This window comes from Balaenoptera ricei, chromosome 15 (genome assembly GCF_028023285.1).
Source record: "Balaenoptera ricei isolate mBalRic1 chromosome 15, mBalRic1.hap2, whole genome shotgun sequence".
Lineage (NCBI taxonomy): Eukaryota > Metazoa > Chordata > Mammalia > Artiodactyla > Balaenopteridae > Balaenoptera > Balaenoptera ricei.
Window position 1 is genome coordinate 89,015,117 of NC_082653.1, and position 25,038 is coordinate 89,040,154.

At 59.5% G+C, this 25,038-nt stretch overlaps 3 protein-coding genes across 10 annotated transcripts in view; 1 reads left to right on the forward strand and 2 right to left on the reverse strand.

Annotated features, from left to right (window-relative positions):
* The window catches only part of C15H7orf50 (chromosome 15 C7orf50 homolog), a 102,294-nt gene that overhangs the window by 29,118 nt on the left and 48,138 nt on the right, over positions 1 to 25,038 (forward strand). The gene's annotated exons all lie outside the window — the stretch shown is intronic.
* On the reverse strand, positions 1,971 to 11,239 carry GPER1 (G protein-coupled estrogen receptor 1). Of its 3 annotated transcripts, XM_059897127.1 has the most exons (3): positions 10,030 to 10,711; positions 9,060 to 9,691; positions 1,971 to 8,137 (listed from the first exon to the last, which is right to left on the reverse strand). In XM_059897127.1, the coding sequence occupies exon 3, from the start codon at positions 7,866 to 7,868 to the stop codon at positions 6,804 to 6,806; it is 1,065 nt and encodes a 354-aa protein (XP_059753110.1). In that variant the 5' UTR covers positions 7,869 to 8,137; positions 9,060 to 9,691; positions 10,030 to 10,711; the 3' UTR covers positions 1,971 to 6,803. The 3 variants fall into 3 exon arrangements, with proteins under 3 accessions (XP_059753110.1, XP_059753111.1, XP_059753109.1); XM_059897128.1 differs by lacking the exons at positions 9,060 to 9,691; positions 10,030 to 10,711 and adding an exon at positions 11,058 to 11,239; XM_059897126.1 differs by lacking the exon at positions 9,060 to 9,691.
* On the reverse strand, positions 18,446 to 19,531 carry LOC132348861 (homeobox protein OTX2-like). Its single transcript, XM_059896790.1, has one exon. The coding sequence runs from the start codon at positions 19,321 to 19,323 to the stop codon at positions 18,454 to 18,456; it is 870 nt and encodes a 289-aa protein (XP_059752773.1). The 5' UTR covers positions 19,324 to 19,531; the 3' UTR covers positions 18,446 to 18,453.

The window sequence follows — 25,038 nt, forward strand, 5'->3', positions numbered from 1 at the left end:
TCCAATTTTCCATGTCTTTAAGGGGCTGACTTTTACACATGTTGCCCAGTGTAGAGGTTACCACTGTTGTCAGGGTGGGGTGATGGGACTTCTGGGGGACCTCACTGGACTTTCTCGGCGGGACGTGCCCTGCAAGCCACTCTTCACGCCCAGGGAAGGTACGGCAGCCGCCCAGGGCAGAGTTCTGCGCTGTGGCTTCAGGGACAAGAACCGCTGCTGTTGACTCTGCGAAGGGTGAAACTAGCGACCTGGAACCGTGGCTGCTGTGATTTTCTTCATTTCTGGGCGGTTTACATTGTTGAGTCGGCAAAGAAAACTGTCCTGTCTGCTGAAGACTGAATGTTCTGAGCAGGGGGTGGGGCCCACCTCCTGTCTGGTTGGCTGTGGGAGTTTGTTGTGGCCTCCCTGGAAGAGCCCGAGTCTCCTGGGGCGGGGGACCCACATGTGTCCGGCGGGGGGCCGCCCGGCATGGGACCGAGGCTCCCTCCATGTAGGGGTGCAGCCCGTGCAGGAGACCCGCGTCGTGTGGGGCCCTGTCCAGACCAGGGTATGGCCCACCGTCTCCCGGAGCTCGGGCGGCAGGAGATGGGTGAGTGCAGCAGTGGGGTCCAGGCAGAGGGAGGAGTGGGGGAGCAGGGACTCTGTGTGAAGGGTCCGCTCCCTCTTCAGAGACCTCGTGTCCGATGTCCACTGTCCTCGGGACCAGCCCCCTGGACAGACGGGGACGGCGCCCTTTCTAATGACTGGACCCTCCAGGACTCCCTACGGCTGATTTCTTGTGAGAAGTTTTGGATCGATTCCACCCACTTACAAAGGCTTAGAATTACAGTCAGGTTTTCGTCCACTTTTGTTCTCTGTTCCTTTGGCCTTTAAAACCCTTGTTCCCGGATGAGATGCCCACCCACTGGACAATGGCACAAATCAGATGAACTCAGAGCAGCTGACCTTTTCTGACGACACTGAACTGGGCGTTGAAGGCAAAGGCTCCAGCAGGTGCCCGTGGGGCGCGTGGATCGTCCTGGGACGCAGGAGTCTTTTCTGGGCTCTCCAGGCCTCGTGGTGCTGTGTCGGCCTCAGCGCCTGGTGTTGAGGAGCCTGGGCGGGTCCTGCTCTGATGGCCGGTGCCCCCACTTCCTCGGGACCCCTGTCTTGCGGGCCCACAGCCGTTCCCTGAGGGCCTGCTGGTTGATGCAGGCTGCAGCGGGCCTTCTGGGGCCTGCAGGATGTGCCAGCGGGCAAGGTGGGCTCAGAGGCTCAGACACCTTTGACCAGAAGGCTGGTGGGCACTCAGTGGGGAGCGGGGTTGGCACAGGTGACTCTTCCCTCCTCCCCCCCCTCCCCCCCCTTCCACTGTCCCTGGAGTCCCCCCAGCTGCGAGGCTAAGTGCCAACATCCTCTTCAGACAGGCCTCGGTGACGCCCCAGAAGGGCGCTTGGCATGCAGGTCTCCGTGATAACCACTGATGCAGGAGACGTTCAGACAGACGCCTCACCTGGCCGGAGAGGAGGCACTTCTGTGCGGCCGCTGCGCCCTGGCTCAGGAGGCGCTCTATCACAGACAGGAAGTCGCTGGTGGGGAAGCGGCACAGGAGTAGCTGGGACGTGCCTGTTTCCCGGGGCTCTGAGCAGGCTGCCCCGGTGCCAGCGCCCCGGCGAGGTGGCGGTCGGTCCGCGCCCCTCTGCCCTCGCGCCCTTCCTTCGTGCCGCAGAGAGCTGGGGGTGCCTGGGGAGGCGCTGGGTGAGGGATGCCCCCCCGGCCCCGCCCGGGTGCTGGCCGTACTGCCAGCCCACAGGTCCCTGGGCGCCCCATAGAGAATCGTCACAGGGACAAAACCGGCCTCCGTGGCTTTATGAAGCGCCGGAGCATGACCTAGTAAATTCAGCTATAGTGTTTACTGAAGTCTTTTTCCCTTTATTTTTGATTTAAAAACATTAAAAGACACTCCCGATGATTAGTTTCCCACTGTGGAAAAGAAAAGAAAACTTGAATTACTAGGCAGTAAGGAAGAAGAGAGAACTTTATTGAGAACGCTTGCAGTACACGTTAGCGGAAGCTTCTCGGATTCCGGCCGGCTTAAACCTTAACATTTTCAGGCAGTGCAGGCTGTCTCCCCTTTGTGGGCAGAAACGGACGGTGGCATCGAGTCGTGTTGCAGGGCTGCACGTCCACAGGGCAGGCAGCCGTGGGAGAGGACCCAGTGCTGCGCCCGGCTCTTTCCAGGGCCGCTTCACTGAGATGCAGCTTACCTACTGTCCCTGCACCCTTTCCTCTTGGGAGCCACAGTGGTTCTCAGCGGCTCACAGGGCGGCATGGCCGTCATGGGTCGCTATCGAGAGACGCGTGCCTCACCCTGTCCCCGTTTGCAGCCCCTCCCCACCCGTCCCCCGGCGCCGGGCACCCACTGCCTGCTTCCTGTCTGCGGACTTGCCAGCTCTGGCGTTGCACGCCAGCGGACTCACCCAGCGCGGTCCTTTCCTGCCTGGTTCTCACGGAGCACCGTGTGTTCGGGCTCCCCCATGTTGCAGCAGGTGTCAGTGCTTCATGCCCTCCCGGGGCCCCGGGGCCGTGTGGACGGACCGAGTTGTATTCACCTGTCGGTGAACACCTGGGTTGTTTCCACCGCCAGCTACTGTGACGGGAGCTGCCGTGGACACTCGCGCACAAGTACTTGTTGGAGAATCTGTTCCGACCCCTTTGAGTGTGTACCCCGACATGGAATTGGCACTGCACACACTTGTCCCAATTGCTTTGCCGCCTAAAGAGCTCGTGCTCCCTCTGTGTGTGTCCCCTTAGCGTGAGGGCATCACCTCACGTCCCCGCAGTGGCAGCGCGGCCCTTGGTCTCGGGGAGTCGAGCGTCCATGTGATACCTTAGTCTCCTGGGGGGTGCACTTCCACCAGCGGACCCCCCGCTTGTAGCGTTTTTTCTTCCTGGGGCCGTCCTCCCCAGGACCACATTCTGGTTTAGCTGCTCGTGTCCCGACCGTCCCTTAACTGGGAGCAGCCCTCCGCCTCCTTTGTCTCTCGTGACGTGGCATTGTGGGTGGAGGCTGCCTCCTGTCCCTGTTTTGGACTTGGTGGTGCTTCCCCCCCATTAGGTTCTGGCTGTGATCCCGGATTCGGACGTGGGGATGCCCCGCCTGTCCTGGGGTCCGTGTCTGGACTCCCGTCGGGTGGGCTCCTCGGAAGCCCCGAGTCGAGGGCCGTCCAGTCTCTGTGCTGTTGGTCACTGTTCCCCGCGGTAAAGCGGTCGGGCGTCCGGCTCCTGGTCCACCGAGTGCCCCTGCTTTAGCCGCGTCAGGGGTCTCGCCTGTCCCAGGCTGCGCGACAGTCGTGGGTGACGAGCTCCCAGCACCCTCCGCCGGACCAGTCAGCCGGCCTCTGCTCTGAGCAGGGTCCTTCCCATATAGTCACTCACTCCTCCCTTCAGTCCTTCCTTCATTCCTGTGGGTTCTTGTATTTACTTCATTGCTCAGTTTATTTAGGTGATATTTATGTTTGTTATCGGATGGACTCGTGGATTCTCATTTTTCAGTAGTTGATGGTTACTTACCCGTCTAATGATCTCGATGCTCAAACTGCCCAGGTCGTCCAGTGGGAACCCTTGAGCTGGGTCCCTGTGTCCTGGTGATGTGACCCTGTCATCGTCCTGATGCTTGTCGCCTCCTGGCGGGACACCCCGTGCAGGACCCCGAGGCGCCTGCCTCCTGTGAGGGTAGGGGTGCTGGAGGCCCAGGCCTGGGCAGGGTGGGCTGGGGAAGGTACAGGTGCCCGTGGCAGCGTGTCCACACACACCCCGTCCGTGTCCGAGGTGCTCACGCCCAGCAGGCACACGCACACCACACACCCCCGTGCACGTTCCTGCCACAGACACTGGGGCTGAAGCCCGAACTCCAGTTCCCGCCCACTCCCACGGGTGCTCGCCGCCTGCCCTTCCCCCTCCCGTCTCCGCGTCCGTCAGGGCAGCGCCCTCGCTAATGTGCTCGGTCATGGTGGTTTAGGGTCATCTCAGAGGTGCCCCCACACCCCGGCCAAGAGGGAGGTTAGGGCCCAGCCTTCCCTCCGACGGGGTGGGTGCACAGCCCTCCCGCCAGGGCCCTCCAGGCTCGGGGCCTCCCAGGCTCGGGGGAGTGAGTTATTAAGCACAGAGGACGTTAGGAAGTCGCGTTCGGTGCTGACACTGTGCTTTCCGTGCTGGCTGCTCTCCACTTCTGTGCTCTTGGCGGGGTTCGGAGAGCGTTACTGCCCGGGAGAGCGGGGTTACCAGGAAACAGCAAAGCCATCGAACGCCTTGACTTTATCTTGTGCTGCTCCAGCGAAAATCATGAAACCAGCCTCCGCTCTCAGATAAACGCTCCGAGAAGGACGTGTGTGAGCCGGCGGGCGGCTGTGCGTGCTCGGAGCCCGCTGGGGGCGCTGATCGTGGCTCTGCCCCCGGAGCCAGGGCTCTGGGGTCTCGGGTGAGAAGGGGCTCCGGTTCAGTAAGAACTGGTTCAGTAAGAACCCCTTTTGGTTAAGTCAGGGCCTCTGCCTTGTACCTGCCTTGCAGTGATCCCACAGCCCGTCTTCCCCCCAACGGGCCCTCGGAGCCGTTGTGCCGCTGGTTTTGCAGATCAGGAAATGGGCTTCCAGAGCTGAGCGGCAGGTGCTGTGCGGGGGCCTGTTTGACTTGTGTCTCTGCCCACAGAGCTCTCGAGGCCTCAGTGCTTGCTGGGGTGTGTGTCAGGTGTGAGGAGGACAGGTTTGCTCTGTGGTCTCAGGTGAACCAGGGACCGCGGGATGGAAGCTGCCTCTGATTAGCCAGCGGCGGGGGGCGGTTCTGTGAACACCCAGCCAGCCCACGGAGTGAGGGCTGCCCCGTCCCTGATCAACACTTTGGGGCCTCGGTCGGACGCAGTTCCCACCCAGATATCCTGATGTCAGGCACCTCTGGGGAAGGACGGGGCTGTGACCCCGGGTGGCTTTGCGTGGCTTCCGCGTGGTTTGCTCCTACCTGTTGGAGACCAGGGTAAGCCGAGCACACAGGGAGGGGCCTGGTTCCCGGCTGTGTCGTTACTGCTTAAGGTTTCCAGCGGTCAAGTCAGACTCTTGGGGCCATGCGTGCACCTCCTGGGTTTGCTGGAGGGTCAGGGACAGGCCCCGTTCACTAACACACTGTCTGTCCGTGTCCCGGCCATCACCACCCTCCCGGCGGGGACGAGAGCAAGTGTGCACGTGATGGAGGCCTCAGTGCTGGGGCTCCTGCGATGGGGACTTGCGGACTAAGGGAACTTAATAACAGCTCTTGCCTCGTAAGGTGCGCGTCTGTGTGGAAGGCGAGGCTTCGGTGGGGCTGGAGCCACTGGGGACGGCGCTTGTTGAACGCAGGTATTTCCTTGGGACAGATACTCTCTGTCGGAGGTTTGCACTCATCGAGAACTGTTAAAACTAAAAATGGCTCACTTCCTGTCACTTAACATTGTTCGCCGACCTCCCGGCGAGGTCAGCCGCGTCCCGTCTTGGTTGTGCTTCTGGGGAGGAGGGGGCCCTGGGCGGGGCGGGTGGGCCCAGCCCTGCAGAGCCCCTAGAAGAGCGAGGCTGTGTGGCGTGTTTGCAGTAGAGATTATCCTGGTGCACAGAGAGCGTGTGGCACCCGTGTCAGGCACCGTCCCGGGGCTTGGGCCGGAGCCCCCGGAGTCCTCCGGGCGGCGAGGGCGCCTCCAGACACTGGGGAGCTTTTTCTTAGTGAGGAAGGGGTGGTTCTGCTGCTGAGGCTCTGAGTGCCCCATCCCCCGGCCCCTCAGGGAACTGCTCAGGTAGAGAATTCGGAAGAATCGGCATGGCTGTACTTTATTGACAAAGACTGGACATTCCCAGACTCATTAGGTTTTCTGTTTTACGTTTTTTTTTTTTTTTTTTTTTTTTTTTTTTTTAAAGGAATTCCTTTATTTTTATTATTTATTTATTTATTTATTTACTTTTGGCTGTGTTGGGTCTTCGTTTCTGTGCGAGGGCTTTCTCTAGTTGCGGCAAGTGGGGACCACTCTTCATCGCCATGCGTGGGCCTCTCACTATCGCGGCCTCTCTTGTTGCGGAGCACAGGCTCCAGGCGCGCAGGCTCAGTAACTGTGGCTCACGGGCCTAGTTGCTCCGCGGCATGTGGGATCTTCCCAGACCAGGGCTCGAACCCGTGTCCCCTGCATTAGCAGGCAGATTCTCAACGACTGCGCCACCAGGGAAGCCCTCTGTTTTACGTTTTGACGAGAGGGGTCTGCGTTGTCACCGTTGCTACCGCTGCGTTCACCCCGCCCTTCAGGAGGCGCCCGAGGCGTCCCTCCCCAGGCTGGCGGGAGGTGCGGGGCGCCCGGCGTCCTCCTGCTTAGCCGTGGCGCCCGGTACACACACGCACGCACACACGCGCACACGCACGCACGCACACCCACGCGCACGCACGCACGCACACCCACGCGCACGCACGCACACACACCCACGCGCACGCACGCACACACACACGCAGGTGCGGAAGGTGTTCCACCACCTTCAGTTCACGTCAGCTGCGTGAGTTCTGTTCCTCTAAAATGGCAAATTTCTGGCACGTCTGCTTTGAAACGAGGGTACTTCATCCCAGTGTCCCCCTCCTTCTCGCTCTCGTTGGCGGGTGTCAGAAGCGTCTGCCGCTGATCCAGCGTGTGCGGGGTCCGTGCCCCATGCTCACGACCCAGATGGATGGACAGCTCTGTGTGTGAGTGACCAGAGGGAGGGCGCCCTAGGGCGGCGCGGGGCACGGCGTCTGGCCCTTCCCGCCCCCCCGCCCCGCCCCGCCCCCTACACAGCGCTGCTGAACTTCACCTCGGCCTGCTCGGCGCTGTCCGGGACCACCGCCTTCAGGGCCGTGTGGCAGAAGCGGTTCAGGGCAGACAGGCTGGTTTTCTGCTCCAGGTAGAGCCGCAGCTTGTCTCGGAAGGTCTCCCCGAGGAAGCTGTAGACCAGGGGGTTGAGGCAGCTGTTGGAGAAGGCGGCCAGGTTGACCACGTGGCCGGCCAGCGGGTGCGCGTGGCGGGGGGACCGCTGGCAGGGCCCGGCCCCGGGCGGCGCACGCTGCAGCAGGTGCACGCTGATGAAGACGTTCTCGGGCAGCCAGCACACGAAGAAGACCAGGACCACGGCCAGGATCATGCGCAGCGCCTTCTGCCTCCGCGGGCGAAGGCCACGGTGCCGGTGCGCCGTCACCAGGACCCTGACGATGAGCGAGTAGCAGAGGCCAATGATGGCGAAGGGGACCACAAAGCCCAGCGTGACCTCCAGCCACTGCACCTCCCTGACGTCGGCGAAGCAGAAGCAGACGTCCTCACTGTGCCGCAGGTGCACGGCGGTGAAGGGCACCAGGGTGGCGGACACGGAGGCCATCCAGATGAGGCCGCAGCTCAGCCGCGCACGGGGCTTGGTGCGGAACGGGCCACAGCGCATGGCCTTGGCCAGGGCCAGGTAGCGGTCGAAGCTCATCCAGGTGAGGAAGAAGACGCTGCTGTACATGTTGACCTGCAGGAAGAGCGACATGAAGGTGCAGAGCACGGTGATGTCGTAGTACTGCTCATCCAGGTTGAACACCTCGATCAGCGAGTCCGCCACCAGGATGAGGTCCGCGGCCGCCAGGTTGATGAAGTACAGGTCGGGGACGGTCATCTTCTCCCGGAAGCGGATATTCACCAGCAGGATCAGGAGGTTGCCCACGAAGCCGATGGGGAAGAGGAAGATGGTGTAGAGGCAGGAGAGGAAGAGCCCGATGGCGTACTGCTGCTGCTCCGAGAGCGCGACCGAGCCGTTGGCCAGCGTGCGGGGCAGCTCGAGGCCGGTGGAGCAGCCGTTGCAGGCGCCCGGCGGCGTCTCCATGCCGGGGCCGGGCGCCTGGAGGGACAGCCGGGCTCTCAGGCTTTGCCGCAGGGCTCCCAGAAACCGGTTTTTAACGGGAGATCCATCTTGAGACGGAAAGGTGCTGCCCTTGGAAGTGAGCCAGGCATGTGTAAAAGCGGAGCAGGTCCCAGGGGCACTTGTGCAACCGGAGGTGGAGGTCGGCGCCTGCGCTCTGGCCTGCGCTTCTGCCTGGCCTCTGGGTCTGCGGCTGTGTCCCCGCCACACCCGAGCCCCTCACTCCCGGGCACCTGGGGAAGCAAGAGCAGAGGATTCAAGCTCGGCAGCTCCAGGGCTTGCGGATGACGCGGGACGGGTGCAGCACACGAGCGCGCGGGGCGGGCCTGGACGTGTCCCCTCCGCTTGGAGGGCCGGCCAGCCCTGTGCTGGAGCAGGAGAGTCAAGCGCAGAACACGCCCCGTGTTCTCTCCCGAGGGCTCCCAGGGCCACTGGGTCTGAGTGGAGTCGACGGTGACTCGTGCTCAGGCCCGCCGGACGCAGCTCGGGAGGGAGCACGGCTGGATGTTCGCGTGGAAGCCTTAGGAGGGTTGTGGTCAGGAGACGAAATAGTTTTATTTTGGCGGCTGCTGAAAGAGAACTAAGACGGGAAGGGGAAAAGCAGCCTTTTCTGGAAGGGAGTGGGCCCAGCACGCTTGGTGAGAGGTGGAGCAGAGTCTTTTTTCTTACAATAATACAGATCAAAGAAATCTAGCATTTTTGGCTAACCCTAAGTTTGGGTGCTGAACACGGAACTGTTTTCAGAGCATGGAATGAGAGAACATGAGAAATAAAGGGTGGTCATTGTTTTAGGAAATAAGATTTGAATTTTTTTCACTGTTTTGCCAAATGATTGTAAAACTGAATGAATTTCTCTACTGCTGTTTGCAACCTAGAAACGCTGCGACTTGGAGGCTGGGGAGAGCAACCCTCCCAGACCTCTGCTTCCGACCGTCTCGCCCCGGTGGCCGCTCACGCGCTCGGCCTGACACGGGCTCTGCTCATCGTGCTCCCCAGAGGCTCTGCGGCGTTGACCTGGGCACCCTGGGCAGGGTCTGCGGTCTCGGGCATCGCGGCTGGGGAGGGGCAAGGTGGCCCCGGCTTTGTGGGGCAGCCCCGTCAGCAGGGCCGGGGCGGAGGAGCCTTAGTGACCGCCTTGGAGAGTTTCTGCCTCACCTGGGAGGTGGCCAGGGATCGTTTTCAAAGTTGCCAGAGCAGCAGGTGCTTACTGACCTATTGCTTGAAAACAGAGTTTCTAAAAAAAGGAGGAAAGAGATGAATCGGGACCTTGGCGTCAGTTATTTTAAAAGGGTTCAATAACCTCTGCTTCACTGGGGTTGATAAACTGGATTTTACTAGTTGTGTTGTGTTCTTCATCTTTGGTAGGTAATCCCAATTTGAACCACATAAGTGCCATTGTTCTCAGATTCCATCTGTGATGTGTAAAGCCTCTGTTTTTAAATTTCTCTGTAAAACTGCTCAGAGTACTGGTTTTGCTCTTTAAACGTAGGGATTTTGGAAAGTTTTGGACCGATTCTCAGGAAACTCCAAGGCAAGCAGAGCCCTTGAGACACACCTGCCCTCCCCTGTGCTCGTTAGGTGTTGGCCGTCACTTCTTTCCCGGGTAAATGGGTCTTTGATCCTTGAGCAATGCTGCTGTTTTCATGGTGGTCTGATGAAAAGATAAGCATGAACCTTACTGCTGACACACTTTCCTCATGAAAGTTGGCCACGAATTTACAAATAGAAAGGGGAGTATAAAACAGTCAGGTATCATTTTGTTTCATATTGCCACTGCTGGTCCAGATCTAGAAAAATGAACCACATTTTTGTCAGATCTACGAGGTATATTTTACATATTAAATTAATCTCGGGTTGGCGGGCGTCCTCATTGAGGGAGTGAGTGACGCGCCGCCGTCAGAGCCCTGGCGATCTTCTTGGAGTGAGAAAGATGCTTGTTGAACAAACCAGGACGGAGCGCAGCTAGCGTTGTTTTCACCCAGCGTCAGGGAAGACCCTTCCTGCTGAGCCACCCTCACTGAAGGTGCCCAGTCTGTGCTGCACCCAGCCGGGACGTCCAGCCCCGTCTGCCCGGCCCGTCCCGGCGCTGACCCGAACACAGACCCAGAGCCTGGGTCGCGCTTACCTGCGCGGCTGCCGCTGGCCACCCGCGTGTGTCCTCTGAGCAGACCCGTCCCCCGTCCCTGGGAGGGCAGCTCCGCCAGCCTCCGGGATGTGCTCACGGCTGGGGGGCGGCAGCGACTCTGGACTTGGGGGTGGAATCGGGACCTTCGCGGGACGCTGGAGAGGAGCGTGGAGGCTCCGGAGCCCAGCCCGTTGTCCTTGGGCAGGCAGCCCGGTCGGTTGTCGGTTCGTTGGCCCCTGGCGGCCGCAGGCAGGCTTTATAGGCCCGCGGCTGGCGGGCGGGCACCTCCCACAGGTCCGGATGTAACCCCTTTTTTGCTGGGCCTTTTTCTCCCCCTCTGGCACTGAGCTCAGTCCCACCAAAGCGTCTTCAGGGAAGTTTCCAGTTGAACAGCTTTTTTTCACCCACTGATATAAACCTCTTTCTAAGTTTGAAGGGATTGTAAATGGGTCTTATCTTTTAGATAAAAATCTATCATCCTTTGTTGAAGCGTACATATTCTTGCTTGTTTTAGCAATGGACTGCCTTTAAAACTAAAACTAGATTTCTTAAGTTCGGAGAGTAGTATGTGAATTATACATAGAGAATTTCACCTTGGAGTTTCACAAGACACTTGTGGGAAGAAATGTAAACCCAACAAGTAGCAGGTATTTTCGGCAGATGAGCTCAGAGTCGGGTAGATGCGTAGCCTCCGCTCCCCCTCCCTTTGCTCCCGAAGCCCCTGGAGGTGCCCGTCCTGCGGGTGTTGCCTAAGACCCCTCTTCCCGCCACGGCCCCCGCCCTCCCGCTGTGTGCCTGCCCTGGTGCCGGCAGGGCCGGCCTGACCCGACTTCCAGGGCCGACTGACCGTGCGCCCCGCCTGCCGGCGGATGGATGTCACCATCGGCCTGGAGAGGCTGGCACAGCCGCCGCAGGCGTCTCCGGACACGCTCAGCTCGGGGCCGAGAGCTCTGCAGGCCCTCCGTGCCCTGGCCGCCGGCGAGAGTTGCGTGGTTTTCATCAGCACTGCATTTTTATCCATCTCCTACCTTCCTCAGGGGGTCCCTTTTTTCACCTCTTTGGTGTTTGAAGCTGTGAGACTGAACTCCGCTGCGGTGGGAGCCCCCGCCTGGTGGGACGGGGGTGTGGGGCGAGGGCGGGCTCCCTGAGCCCCGGGGCCGGCGTGCCGGTGCCTTCTCCTCTGTTCCCAGCTGAGTGCACGTGAGCTTGAAGGTGTTTTTTGAGCGATGCTGACTTAACATCCTTTCAGACACGTTTCCACAGAAGACAGTGTTGAATTTTTTATGGAAAAATACTAACGTTCAGGGTTCTTTCCAGCTGTGCTTCTAATAGGTTCGCTTTTTAAAGAATGGCGTGATCACATAAGTGGGGCTGATTTGATTTTAGACCTGTCTCTGGCCAGCTGCACACGCAAGATGGCTTCAGCACTAGAAATGCTGGAGACGCCATCTTGAGAGCAGTGAGTCATGAGAAAGTACAGTTTCCCCTCGAGTTAAATAAACGACTAAAACACAACTTCAGACCCTGAAATAGCCGAGTCACGTCACTGAAGCACAGCCGCTCCCTCCTGGCGGGAGCCACGGCCTGCAGCCCCGCCTCTCGTCCGTGTGTCCCCGAACTCACCTGGGGCCGATGGTCCTGGGCCGAGTTGGGGCTGCTAGGCCACGGGCCCACTTTTCTCGTGGCCCCGGGTGGGTAAGTAATTGTCAACCCTCCTGCAGCTGGTCAGCGTGAGGGCCAGGCCACGGTGTTGGGGGGTGTCAGGCCACTGAACCCCAGTTGATGTTCACACGGGCAGGGCCCAAGAGGCCTCGTAGATGTTTTCGTGAGGCGTGAAGCCCGTCTGTACACTTTGACATCCAGCCTTGAAAGAGCGCTTATTCCGCACTGGGCAGCGTGGCGCCCACCGTCTCGGAATCCTCCGTGAGCTCCCCGTGAGGTGAGGTGGTATCCCCGTTGTATTGATGGGAAAACCGAGCTCAGAAGGAATGTCACCAGGGCCTCGGAGCTGGGACTCGGCCCGCCTGAGGGCCTCTGGGCCGAGGTCCCCTCTCCTCGCCGGGAGCTTCCCACGTTGACCGTCGGCCTGACACGCGCTCTTCTTGGTGCGGAAGTGCAGTTCTCGGGATCGTCCTGTCCACCCCCGAACCGGGTCAGCGGAGGGAACCTGATCCGATCAGCAGCTGGGTGGTGCCCCTCGGCCGCCCCTACCCCGCCTCACCCAGCGCTCTGCTCTGTGCGGGGCTGGGGGGCGGGGCGGGCCGGAAGCCGCGTCTGGCGCTCCCCTCGCTGGGCTCCTCGCGTCTCGACACAGCCGTCGTGCCCCTGTTGGTGTCGCGAGTCCCGGTCCCGCGCGTGCGCAAGTGCGTGTGCCCGACAGCTGCCGGCGTATCCGTGGCCCGGCCGTTTCCCGGAGGGCAGCCCCGTCGTGGGAAGGGTTTGCTGCTCCCCAGCCCCAGCGCAGGCGCCCATTGCTCGCATGGCCTCGCGGTATTTACGGTATTTACGACTCGAGGCAGCGGCCCAGGGCTCGGCTGGTGTTGACTCTCGGGCAGCTGGCTCCTCTGTGCCGTTGCCAGGAGCCTCCTGGACGTTTCCTTTTGGCCTTTGAGAAGGACATGCCGGCGGCGACGGGAACAGGGGTCTGCCCTGGGAGGGGCTGTCCCGTCCCTGGGGATTCTGGGTGGAATGCTCTAGAAGGCCAGGCTGCAGGCCCAGGTCCTTGTCCCAGCCGCACGTTAGTGGCCCCAGCAGTGTCCTGGGAGGGGCGAGGAGCCCCAGGAGGTGGCTTCCCACCCCGTCAGTCCCGCTTTATCCCACACACCCTCTCCTGGAGTCAGGTGCCCCCCGCCGCCAGAGAGCTGTGTGTTTGCTTAGCTCTTGGTTGGCTCTGGAGCTCTTTCTCTGGCTCTGTGTGTCCTGACGGGGTGCAGGATGCGGGCTGAGTGGACCAGAGCCGCGGGGACGGGGACAGGGGGCTGGGGGCCTCAACCTTCCAGCGGTCGGCCCCGCCCCCCCTCCAGCCAGAGCAGCCCTTTGACCGTCTCGGGCTTTGTTTAAAGAAAGGCTCCTGCTGCTGAAAAGAAAGTTTGAGAGCCACCAGTTTACATTCTTGTGGCGGGTCCTAAGATGGTTCCTTTAGCCGACATACTTAGAAACACAGTGTGAGCAAGTCCTCCAGGCTCGGCCGCCGTTTCTTCAGGGAGCCCTGCGCACTCGGGGACTTGCTGTCGCCTCGTCTGGTTCTAAGACTGGCAAGCCGTTGGCGTCTGTTACTGTGAATTGATCGATTGAGGTCCTTTCCCTTCTGGCCTGCACTCCTGCCACAAACCATAGAAAACGTGATGGCCTCTAGGAAAGGGCTCTTCTCAGGTGTTGGCACCACAGGCTGAGCAGCGGGTGGGCCTGGAGGGAGGTGGGCTGCGGAGGCCGTGTGCCTGCCCCTGGGCCAGGAGGGGCCCTTCCCGGGCGCTGGGGGCACAAGGGCTGGGCACGGTCCTGGAGGGGAGGGCCCGGGTCTGGGTAGCAGCCCCTGGACTCTGGCTGAATCTGCCTGCGGGGCACGAGCGTCCCTGGAGCCACAGGCTGAACCCACCCCCGCCCCCCCCAGCCCCCAGAGGCGGCCTGTTCTAGCCCCGCACCGTCTGTGAGCAGTCGTGACAGTGCGCGGAGACCCCAGGATGGACCCGCGTATTGAGGCTGCTCTGGACCCCGACTAACAGAGCCTGAGCACAGCTCTCCAGAGAAGCCGTCCTCAGGTCATAGCCCGCCCGCCCGGGTAAACAGAGTCAGTACTCCCTCCGTAAGGACGACGGTGATACTGAAACACTCAACAAGGAAAATTTCACGTCCAGCATCTGGTGGTAAATGTGTCACACGAAGAAGCAGCCTTTCCACGTCGGCCCTGACGCTGCGTGTCCTGCTGATGGTCTGGGTGGGGGGGCGGCTCACTCCTGATCCCCAGCTCTGTCCCCTGTGGGCGTGCTGCACGGGGTCCGTGGTAGAGGTTTCATGAATATGTAAGTGACAGAGAAGTCGTAGATGTCGTTATACACCTGTCTCAGCTGCGCGGCGGGCAGCACCCAGTGCGCCCCAGTGTAGAGGCTGTACCGGGGCCGTGGAGGTGTGTCAGTGCAGGTTCATCAGTCGTGACACCCGGAGAGGGACGGCTGTGCCTGTTTGGGGGCAGGAGATAAATGCGAAATTTAAAAATTCTTCGCATTTTTGTTGTGAATCTAAAAACTAAAAAAGCAAGGTCTTAATAAAAAAAAAAAAAAAAACGAAGCTGTCAAAGGTAGAGGTTTCATAAAGCCAGAAAGATGCCTTTCCTTTGCACGTCCCTGTTCTCTGCTCAACCAAGAAAACCGTGATGTAAATGCAGTAAGACCGATGGATGTAAGCTTTGGAATAAGACTAATTACCCTCCCTTGGATTTTTATGTTTCCCGTGTTACTAGCCTTTCTGCACATACTGTCGAATAGAACACATGAGGCTTTTGAAACAGCTTTTTGCCGGTCTATCCAGCGCTCCTGGTGACGGGCCCCCGCTGTCCGCCAGGTCACGGACAGCGTGACAGGTGTGCGACGGTCACCACGGGCTCACACCCGTCGCCTTAGTGCTGGACAGCTGTGCCTGTGGGTGATGTCCTCAGACCCCCAGTGATGATACTTTAAAAAGACAAAACCAGCGTTTGTTCTTGCTGAGATCTGTGCGGGCCCCGCTTCCTGGCAGAGCTGGAGGTCAACCAGCCACGACCGTTTAGGGCCAGGGTATGACAAGCCCATAAAGTTATTTGAGTAATGTTTTTATCTTGAAGATTCCTTCCTTGCCCTTTGGTTGGGGTCGGGGAGACATGTCGGCCAGCAGACAGGCTAGAACCTTCCACCTGGTCAGGTGTCAGCCCGCACTCACTCCACACCAGCCTTCAGGTGTGAGTATTGATTTGGGCTAAGGTGTCATGCTTTTGCATAAACTGAGTTGAAAGCCAGAAAGCTCGTTTTCAGTAAGCACCTTCCGGACAGCCCGGCATCCCTGTTGGCTCTCAGCACGCCGCTCTGGGTTTCTGCAGGGCCGGGAGAGTCCCCCGCCGGCCTGTGTGGCTTATGTCCACGGGCAGGGGCTCCGACTTGAGCCCCTTCAGGGGGAAGCTGTTGCCGGCCTCCCCGGCCTGCACCTCTGCCAGAGATGCTCCGACGCTCAGCAGGGCCCAGCCGCACGGCTGTGGGGAGGAGGGCGGCCGGGGGCCAGCTCCGCGAGGTTCCCAAGCGGCTCGTCCCTGGGGGAGCCTCCGTCCCTCTGCAGCTCGAGCCTGGCCTGCTGGAGGAGAGCCTTGTGGTAGGGGAGGTGGAGGGCGATGGTGGTCAGGGCGACCGGAAGCCACCAGCTGAGCGGAGGCCGCGTCCCTCTGGGTAGGAGCTGCCCGCCTGGCCCGCTGGACGCCAGCTGCAGGACGAAGGCCACGCTGTCAGCAGGTCTGCCTGACACAGCGTGGTTTCGCAGAGCTCCCCAGACGTGCCCAGCAGGCCCACTGCCCCCGACGGCCGCCAGGCCAGCCCCTGCGGACAGGACAGAGGGCGCCACGGCAGGAACGCGAATGGCATCGCCAGCTGCACGTCCTGCGTGTTGAAGTAGCAGGTGTTGGACAGAAAGGAGAGGACGGCACAGCCCAGGTCGGCCGTGGCCAGGAAGTCTGGCCGGCCGATGGCCGCGAGTGACAGCATCGTCGCCAGCAGGCTGGGGCTGCGAGGTCCAGCGGGCCGTCTTCTGGGCCCCCCAGCCTGGCGAGGCCCCACAGGAAGGTGGTCAGGTTAAAGAGCCGACGGGGACAGAGCCGCGTAGCCAAGTGCACACCTGGACGCGACACCTTGCGCGGCTACGACGTCCTCGCTGGCTGTGGACACGCGTCATGGGAGCCAGCTCTCACCGGGGGGACCTGGGCTGCCCTAAGTTAGGGATGCCCTGCGACCTCATTGAAAAGTTTTCTGGGTCCCACCCCGATTCCCGAGGAGGGTGGGCGGCCATGGGAATTGGTGGATCCCGGGCAGGTTCAAGCTGGGTCCCACTGGAGCAGGGTGGGGTACAAGAACCCCCATGACCCCCCCTCCCCCAGGACTCCCCTCCCCCTCCCTCGGTGCTGATGGAGCGCATTCTGAGAACCACTATAGCGTGTGCGCCGCAGAAGGGTTCAGTGCAAGGTTTCCAGGATGGGGTTCGAGGCTCTCCATTTCCAGCCGGTCGGTGCATCCTGCGGGTTTCATCGGGGCCTCTGCCCTCGTGGAGCGAACGAACAGCCAGAGTCCACGTTGCTTGAAGGCAGGGTGTCGCCGCCTTTGGACCCAGAGAAGTTCTGACCAGTTCTGGCCTCTCCCTGGGGAAGGGGGCTCTGCTCAGGCCTGAGTCCTGGAGGGAGGGCTTGAAGTTACAGTGCCTGCGGGCTCAGCCTTCCCGGCCTGGAAATCATTTTGTTTCCACGTACATGTTTCCCCTCCGCAAACTTTAACTAAATTGATGAGGCGGGGAGAGAGCGCTGCTGTGGTTCAGAGGAAACTGAAGGTGATGAGCTGGAAACCGTTTCCACAGAACGCTGGCGGTGGGCCGGCTCCAACCACGGGAAGGGCCGCGGCCCGGCTGCAGGTGCTGCGTGACTCGGCACAGGCCCTGCGTTTGCAACGGCGTTCTCAGGCACGCTGGCTGCCCGACGGCAGCCTCTGCATCCATGGGTTCGCTGTGGCCCTCCTCCTTGCTGTCTCTAGCACACGCGTGTGCCTGCACACACGTGCCTGTACACGTGTGTGCAGCGCTGATGCCCTGCCTGAACGCCGCTTGGTGTGCTGCCTTTATTTCGACCCGCGGAGAGCACTGCCTGCGTCCTCACCCTGCTCGCCACCCCACGCGCAGGCAGGGGGGTCTGGACCCTGGAGCCGCTCGTTCCCAGGTATGTGTCTGGCTTCCTCCGTCCGAGAGACACAGTGAATAGTGATGTTTTCCATGTGGCAGTGCTTAACGCCGTGAGCGATTGCCAGGATGCTGGGTGACGTCAAAATTAAGATTGGTGACCAGACTGAGAGGAAATGATTTGGCCTGTCTCTTTAATTAAGGCAAATTGGAAAAAAGATCTCGTGAACATCGACCCCAGGTCGGAAGACGGCATCAGGCTGTCCTGGTGTCCGATCTCCACGGCGGCCGGCGTTTCAGGCCCCTTCGGGCGTGCGCCTTGGTCCCTGCTGGTGGTGTGGGGTCAGGGCCACGCAGCTGTGGCCGTCAGCTGTCACCTGGCCTGGTGGCCGGGCAGGGGGAGGGTGTGTGTCCGAACCTGGCCCCAGCGTGCCTCCCGGGCTTCCCTCCAAGGCCGGGGCCTTCCTCGGGTGAGGGGAACCCCAGTTTTGTGTGTGTGTGTGTGTGCTAGAACCATTTTAATATAATTATACATATCTGCCAAATCCAGGAAGAAAGGTTTATGCATATATAACTTTTCCAGTTAACATCTGCAAGCATAAACAACGATGATCTCAGTTTATAAATTCATCAGGGTCAGAGCAATTGACCAATGTCTCTTTACTGCTAGGCTTACCAACAGCAAATTACAGATGAATTAGTGTCCTTTTGTTTCTCTTCTCTCACTCCTTGTCCAGAGACATTTTGTTGTAAAGTTTCAGTGCAGCTCACCTCCAGCCACAGGTAATCTTTTTAGATAAGTACTCAGTTGCTCTGAATTTGCTTATAATTATAACCCATTTAATCACAGAAGAACCCCTGCAGAGGTGGAGTTCAAGTTTGCATACAATAACAGGAGATGACAGTTTTGAAGTCTAGCACAGATTAAAAACCACAGATGTACCATTTATATAAGACACACACTGATTGTCTCTTAAACTACATATTGACTCCTTATGAACATTATTTTTGAAATAAAGTAGTGCGTCTAGGACAATCAGTCGCACAATTCACACAGCCCTGAAAAGTTTTTCAGTGCCAGCTACCAGTTGGTCATGAAACGTGAGTGAGCTTGAGACACTGTCCATTCCTAAGATTCAACCAAGGATTGGCTGAGACGTTGGAACACCTCTGCTTAAGAAGACCATGTCTTTCCCTCCTTTCCCTCACAATTTAGTTTTGTTTGTTTATTTTTGGTGGTATTTGGTTGCACGTGGCTAGAATGCTTTCGATCACTTTGCGAATCAGTAAAACCAATGATCTAAAACTATGATAGGATCTTAAGTATCAAACGGTTTGTCCATTTCAGGTAGCTGGTTGGCAGGCCCCTCTAAGGCCTTTCATCTTTCCTTCTATGCCTCCTGCGACGTCGATCAGAAGATGAGTCTGAGCGTCATGCCATCTAACACTTTTAACCAAGGCCTGGCTAACACTGGAACGTCCAGCTCAGTATATTTAAAAATCACCCACAAAAAGAGGTTCTGCAGGTCCTCACATAACCTGGAATTTCCACGAAGATGTCTGATCTTTATAATCCAAGCAGTCAGCATTGAAGTTAAGCTTCCAGGAGGCAGTTTGGTCCTTATAATCCAAGCTATCAGTGGTTGAGTTAAAACCCAAGCTTGAAGCTCCACATCCCTGGGTGGAAAGAGAAGCTGGGGACTGATTGAGATGGCTGGTGACTGCATTGGTACCCATGGGACTGAGTGTGGTCCCTGGTCCAGGAAGCTGGTGATGCATAGGGGTCAAATAAGATCCACAGTCCACGCCCCCAAAGTAGGAAGTTGAGCCAGCATATCCTTGACTATAACCTGAAGCCTGAGTATAGGTCATGGGATAGGACCTCTGCATGCAGGAAGAGGAGGTGAACAAGGGATCTGACGGTGGGGAGATGGAAGCTGGGCTCCAGACAGACACAGGAGCACTGCTGCTGGAAACGGCTGGGCCTGAGGTGCTAGAGCGGGGAGGGAATTGGCCACTTGTTCCACTCTCTGAACTCACTTCCCGAGCAGGAGACGTCCTCTTTCTGGCAGGTCTCACTTTGTTTTGACCTCCATTCTGCTCTTGCTGCTGCTGTTGGCGGCACTTAGCTCTTCGATTCTTAAACCGCACCTGTACCCTGGACTCGGGCAAGATGGTTTTCAGCGCCGTCTCCTCCCGCATGAAGACATCTGGGTATCGGGTCTTAGCAAATAACGCTTCCAGCACATCTAGCTGCGCCCGGGTGAATGTCGTCCTCTCCCACCGCTGTTTCCGAGGGGTGGCCGGGTAGCCTACCGAGGGGTGCAGCAAGTCCATGCCCGAAGTGGTCAGACTCAGCCCATTGACTGCGTAAGGCGGTTGCTTAAGATAAGACATCATGCTAAGGTTGTTTGGAGGTGCAAAGTCGGCCCAAATCCGGGGGACCCAGCCGGAAGGTCTCGCTTCACCCGGGGTGGACAGATTCAGAGTCCTGGTGGGTGGGTTTGGAGCGGTGGAGCTAAGGCAAAGCAAAGAAACAAACAGAGGTGCTGGTTTACCGCTTCGGAGGATGCAGCTCTTCCACGTTCCACCACTAACTTAAGAAGAGCGAACCCCAGCTTTACCGCATCGTCTTTCTTCCCCCACGCCGTGGGCTCTCTGGCGGGGGGCCGTGGACGTGGGGTCCGCAGATGGGAGTTGGTGTCCTGGCGTGGCCGCGGCTTGTTGCGCCTGGGCCACCTGGACTCTCGGGCCCTGGCCTCCCCATCTGCACGGCGGACACCTGAAGAGCCTCTTCCTAGGCTGGGTAAGCTTCGCAGACGGGAAGACCAGGCAGAGCCCCTTGCCAGGGGTGGGCGCTGGATGCGCTGGCTTCCCCGGCCGGCCGGCCCACAGGGCAGGGCTCCGTTCCCTCTCCTCCCCAGGCACGTGAGCAGAGGGTAGAGTTCGAGGCTTCACGTACTGTGCAGACCCAGATGGATGCCCACACCTTCCTTCGCTTTCAGAATCCGGCCCGGGGGTGAGGTGTCCTGGCGGGTGGGACCTGGGACCTGGCTCCCTGAGCCCCTGGTCTTGGGGGGCCCGCCTGGTGCAGCACGGTGGGTCTAGGGGCTCCGAGCACTCCTCCCAGCGGGGCCCCGGCACACACACACCTGGCCGAGCGACAGCCGCCTCGCCAGCCGGGCTGACCAGCTGTCCTCGGCTCCATTTCTGGGTGTACTTGGGAAGAAAACATGAAACGCTGGAGACGTTTTCTCAGGAAACTGTCCACGGTTCCGTCCCACCCAGCCATTCCCACCCAGCCATTCCCACCCAGCCATTCCCACCCCCTTGTAGCCTGGGATCCACTGTAGCCTTGAGGGTCTCCCCTCCCCTTCATCCCCAAAGAGAAGCGGGGACAGGGCACAGAGAGGGGTGGATGAGCTCTCAGGAGCGCCCACCACGGGCAGACACGCTGGTAGCGCTTTCTGCATAGATTTGCTCCGAGCTGGCGGTGGTCCGCACGAGGCGGTGCAGGCGTGATCCCGCCTTACGGCTGAGCTGTGAGTCAGAGCGATGACGCGGGGGTCGCTGGTGGCGTCCAGCCCTGCGCCTGGACTGCCGGACCCGGGGGCCGGAGGGTGTGTCAGGACGTGCCCACGTGAGGTCTGTCGTCGGGGGGCGCCCGGCCTGTGAGCGCAACCCACGCCAGGTGCCTGGCATCCTGGTGCCGGTCCTCGGCGGTCGGCGTCTGGCCTGGCCAGGTGAGGCCTGCTCTCGGCAGCCCCGCGATGCGGCCCGAGCAGGATTCGCCGTGTGGACGGACCACGGCTGCTTGGAGTGACGCTGGGTCGTTTCTGGGTTTGGGCTCTACGAGCAGAGCTGCCATCAGAATTTGTGGGTGGGTTTTCACCTGAGCGTAAGTGTCCTTTCCCCATTGAGCGCCTGAGGGTGGGCTCGTGGGTTCGCAGGGGAAGCGTCTGAGGCACGTGACGCCGCCAGCATTCTCCCACGTGGCCGGCCACCCGCCCTCCTGCCGGGAGCCTCCCTTGGAGGCTCTTACGTGAGGCTTGGAATTTCCCGGGAAGACGGGCCCCCGGTTTGTTCTGGTGCTAATTTCAGACCACGGGCCAGGGCTTCTGAGGCCCTTCCCTCAGCCTTGCAAAAGGGTCACCAAGGTCCAGCCCCGGGGTCCCCGGGAGCGCCCGCGGCCCGAGCCCGGAGGATGCCGTTCCCTCTGTGGCAGCTCTCGGCCGCCGCCCCCGACACAGTCCTGAGAGGGTCCACACAGCGGGCCTCGCCCACCAGGATTGCCTGGGTCAGAGGGTGGGGAGACGAGCCCGTCCCAGTGGTGGGGGTCCGTGCGGGGTTTGGGTGCTCCTGTGTCTACACGGAGCGGGCCCCACGTCCGGCGGGAGCGCTGCCGAGCCCCTCGGTGCTCTGTGTGCTCCTACACGGTTCCGCAGACGTCTCGGGGGGTACGTAGCTACGGTAGCGCGGTGACCGTCGTTTACTAACCACCCCCTCTGTGGACACTGGCTTCTGAATCTTTGCCGTCGTGGGTGCTTTTGGGTCCTGAGTGTGACCCTGTGCAGTCAGGGCCGCCCCGGTGGTTCTGTGCGTCCTCGGCTTGCCTGGACGGGGCACGGCCTCTGCCAGGCTCTCCTGCGAGCGCTTGTCACCACGCTGCCCTGTGGTCCCGTCTGACTCGGATGCTGACCTCTTGGGAACTGTCGTCTTGGGCTGCGTCTTCTGAAGGGCCGCAGCACGCTGACTTGTAACCCTGAAGGCACATGAGACGTGACCGCCCCACACCCTTCGTGTCAGCCTGCTGGTGGGGGGGCGGGAGGGGCACGTGGCTCTCTAGCCCTTTCCACTCGGCCAGTCGCTCCCTGCCTCGTGCCCACAGGCAGGACCCGGCCTTTTCGGGCCTTCCTGGCTGCGTACGTGTCCGCTCCAGTCCCCGTGCTACGCAGACCAGGGGCCGAGGGGCCGGGTGCGGCAGCGTGGCTGACGCTGCACGCGGACCCCCGGTCCCTCACGGGTCCTGCCTGGCGTGGGGGCCCTGGCTCACAAGGTGGCGACTTCCTGCTGCTTCTCCCTCCTCCCTCCTTCCCTCTGAGTGTCTGCATAGACTTTTAATGCCACGCTCACTGTCTTTTTTACGCTCCGATCGTCCCAAGCGGGGCTGAGGGGAGCCCCTGGCAGTCAGCTCCCGGTCCTGTTGACACGACCCATTCATCTTCTAGCTCTGTCTTGCTTTCTGCTGAAGAGAGATGCCCGAGGCCACGTCTCTAAGGAACCCTGACCCTTCGAGTGACCCTCTGTAGATTTGGAAACTTCCTGTGTGCACAGGTGACGGGCAGTCCCCGCGGGTCTGGCAGCTGGCCGTCGTGAGCAGGCCCCTTCCCGTTCCACCACTTGCTGTTGCCTCTTTCTTGATAAAAAGTTTTTCTAAAAAAACCCAGCATTTTTTACAAGTCCACGTTATCTGACTGCTTTGCTTTCTCTTTACCTTCCTGCTGTGGCTCGGCCCCGGCGTGCAGTGCTCTGCGTTAGTGACCCGACTGCTGGAGGTCAGAGATTGGGCATGAAGTCCAGTGTCGGGCTGCCCCCGTGAAAGCCGGGCCCCATGGGCTCGGTGCCGCCGGGGGCTGTGTGTGTGCGTGTGCGTGTGCACGCGTGCGCGTGCGCATGCGGAGTGGCACTGCATGGGCTGAACTCACCTCCTCTGCTGTGAGGGCGTGTCTTGTAAAAGCAGGATTTGCTGTGAGTTCTGAGAGCCCGAGGCTCCTGGGCTAGAGCATCCACACAGCCCGGCTTCTGAAGGAAACTCGGGACGCGGGACGGGGCCTCCTCCTCGGGGGTCAGCGCGTCACGCTGTTAGGAGCTGCCCGGGGCCAGTCCCGCAGGCCCGCCCGCGCGGAGAGTGAAGGGCCGCGGCGGCCACTGGAGGGCGCCCCGCGAACACGCCTGCTCGGAGGCTGGCGGTCGGTCACCCAGCCGCCCGTTATCCTGCTTAGAACCTAAAAGCGCAGTCAGTCCATCGGCGTCCTTCCTCGTGGGCTCACGTGCTGGTGAGGCCGGGCGGTTTTGCAGTGGCCCTGCCCTCTCTCCCCGTGGAACAGCTGAGAAACCCACAGGCGTGAAGGAAGCGCTGGGTTCTCGGTGTCCAGGGCGAGGAGTGTTGACAGATGGCACAGCCGTGCAAGCAGCCCTCTGAGCAGCCCTGGCCTCGCGGGAGCCCTGAGCGAGGCCAGTGGGTGCCTGTCCCCTTGGGAGCGTTGTGTGCGTGACGTGCAGAGCGGGAGTGAGGTGCTCTGTCACCGTCTGTACCGTGGCTCTGGCCCCGCAGTGACGCAGGCATGTGGGACCCGACCGCCGCTGGCCCCGTGGACGCACCACGGGCCCTCGGACGGCTCGGCGGCTGACCCACGTAGGGCTTACGGGCCCCCGTGGCCACGGGTGTCCAGACCCACGTGGTGCAGGGTCAGCTGTGCAGAGGACAGAGGAGCCCCGGAGTAACTGAAGAGGCTGGGGTTCAAGTCATGACAGGAAAAACCTGTTTTTGTGATACTTTCTGCTGTTTGCCGACATGTCACACACCCCTGGGAATACACACATAAGAATTCAGAAATTGGCTAATAACGATCAAATACTTTAATCTTCAAACCTGTGGGTCTTCTTCAGCAGTTTCCTCTTTCTCAGACACATATGCAGCAATTCAGGCCATCTGGGTGGATGTAACAGGTTAGAAATGAGAAAGCCCCCAAATTTCCCAACTGATTTTAAATTCAAGAACTTGATGTGTAGTTTAACTTCTTAATGACTTATTCCTGGTTTATCCTTTGTCAAGTGCCTTTTTTTTTTTTTTAATTTATTTATTTTTGGCTGTGTTGGGTCTTTGTTGCTGTGCACGGCCTTTCTCTAGTTGCAGCGATTGGGGGCTGCTCTTCGTTGCGGTGCGTGGGCTTCTCATTGCACCGGCTTCTCTTGTTGCAGAGCACGGGCTCTAGGCGCGTGGGCTTCAGTAGTTGAGGGCATGCAGGCTCAGTAGTTGTGGCACGTGGGCTCAGTAGTTGTGGCTCACAGGCTCAGTAGCTGTGGCGCATGGGCTTAGTTGCTCCACGGCATGTGGGATCTTCCTGGACCAGGGCTCAAACCCATGTCCCCTGCATTGGCAGGTGGATTCTTAACCACTGCGCCACCAGGGAAGCCCCTCAAGTGCTTTTTATAAAGGAACAAATGTTTGATATCTTGATATATCTGCCACAATTAGCAGAAAACCCAGTTTCGTACAATAAATTTTATAACCTTCATGAAATAAATTCAAGGTTAAACTCACCTTTTGGGATCTTAAATAATGAAGCATGGCAAGGTAGGTGAGCTTTTGTCTATTGACAAAAATAAGATCGTTAACTTTAAAATCATAGTCAAGAAGTGTCCGTAGCAGAATTAACGACCTTAGAACATAAACTGGAAAACTTCTGGTATCTTGCAAATGCATTTGAAGAATATAGGATTGGTCAGTTAAGAAAACAGGATTGAGGGGACTTCCCTGCTGGTCCAGTGGTTAGGATTCTGCTTCCACTGCAGGGGGCACGGGTTCGATCCCTGGTCAGGGCACTAAGATCCCACATGCCGTGTGGCCAAAATAAATCAATTAATTAAAACACACAGAGAGATTAAAAAAAAAAGGATTGAGTGTACCATTCACCTTGGCTTTTTCCAAGTAGTTCCTCCTTCTCTTCTAAATGGCTCGAGTCTATGGCCATACCACCCCGAACCCAAAAATCAAAACGGCTCAAAAATTCACTGCATTTTCTGGCAATGTGGCAGGAGTACTGGGAATCAAACCAAACATACTGGGACAGCAGGAAGTGACCGAGGTGAATTCCGCGTGAGATCGTCAAGCAAATGTCCACAGAAAGTAGGCTCTGTGTCGTGGCACCAGCGGCTGAGGCGAAGGTGGGCTTGTTCCTTGAGGTGCGGGGGCCCTAGGGGGGGATCCAAGATGCGGCAGGAGCAGCAGAGGGGCCTGCACCTGAGACCCCAGTATGTCCCTCTGTCACGTCTCGGGGCCCTCTGTCACCAGTAGAGGTGGACGCCGGGACGGGGGAGGGACAGAAACGCGCG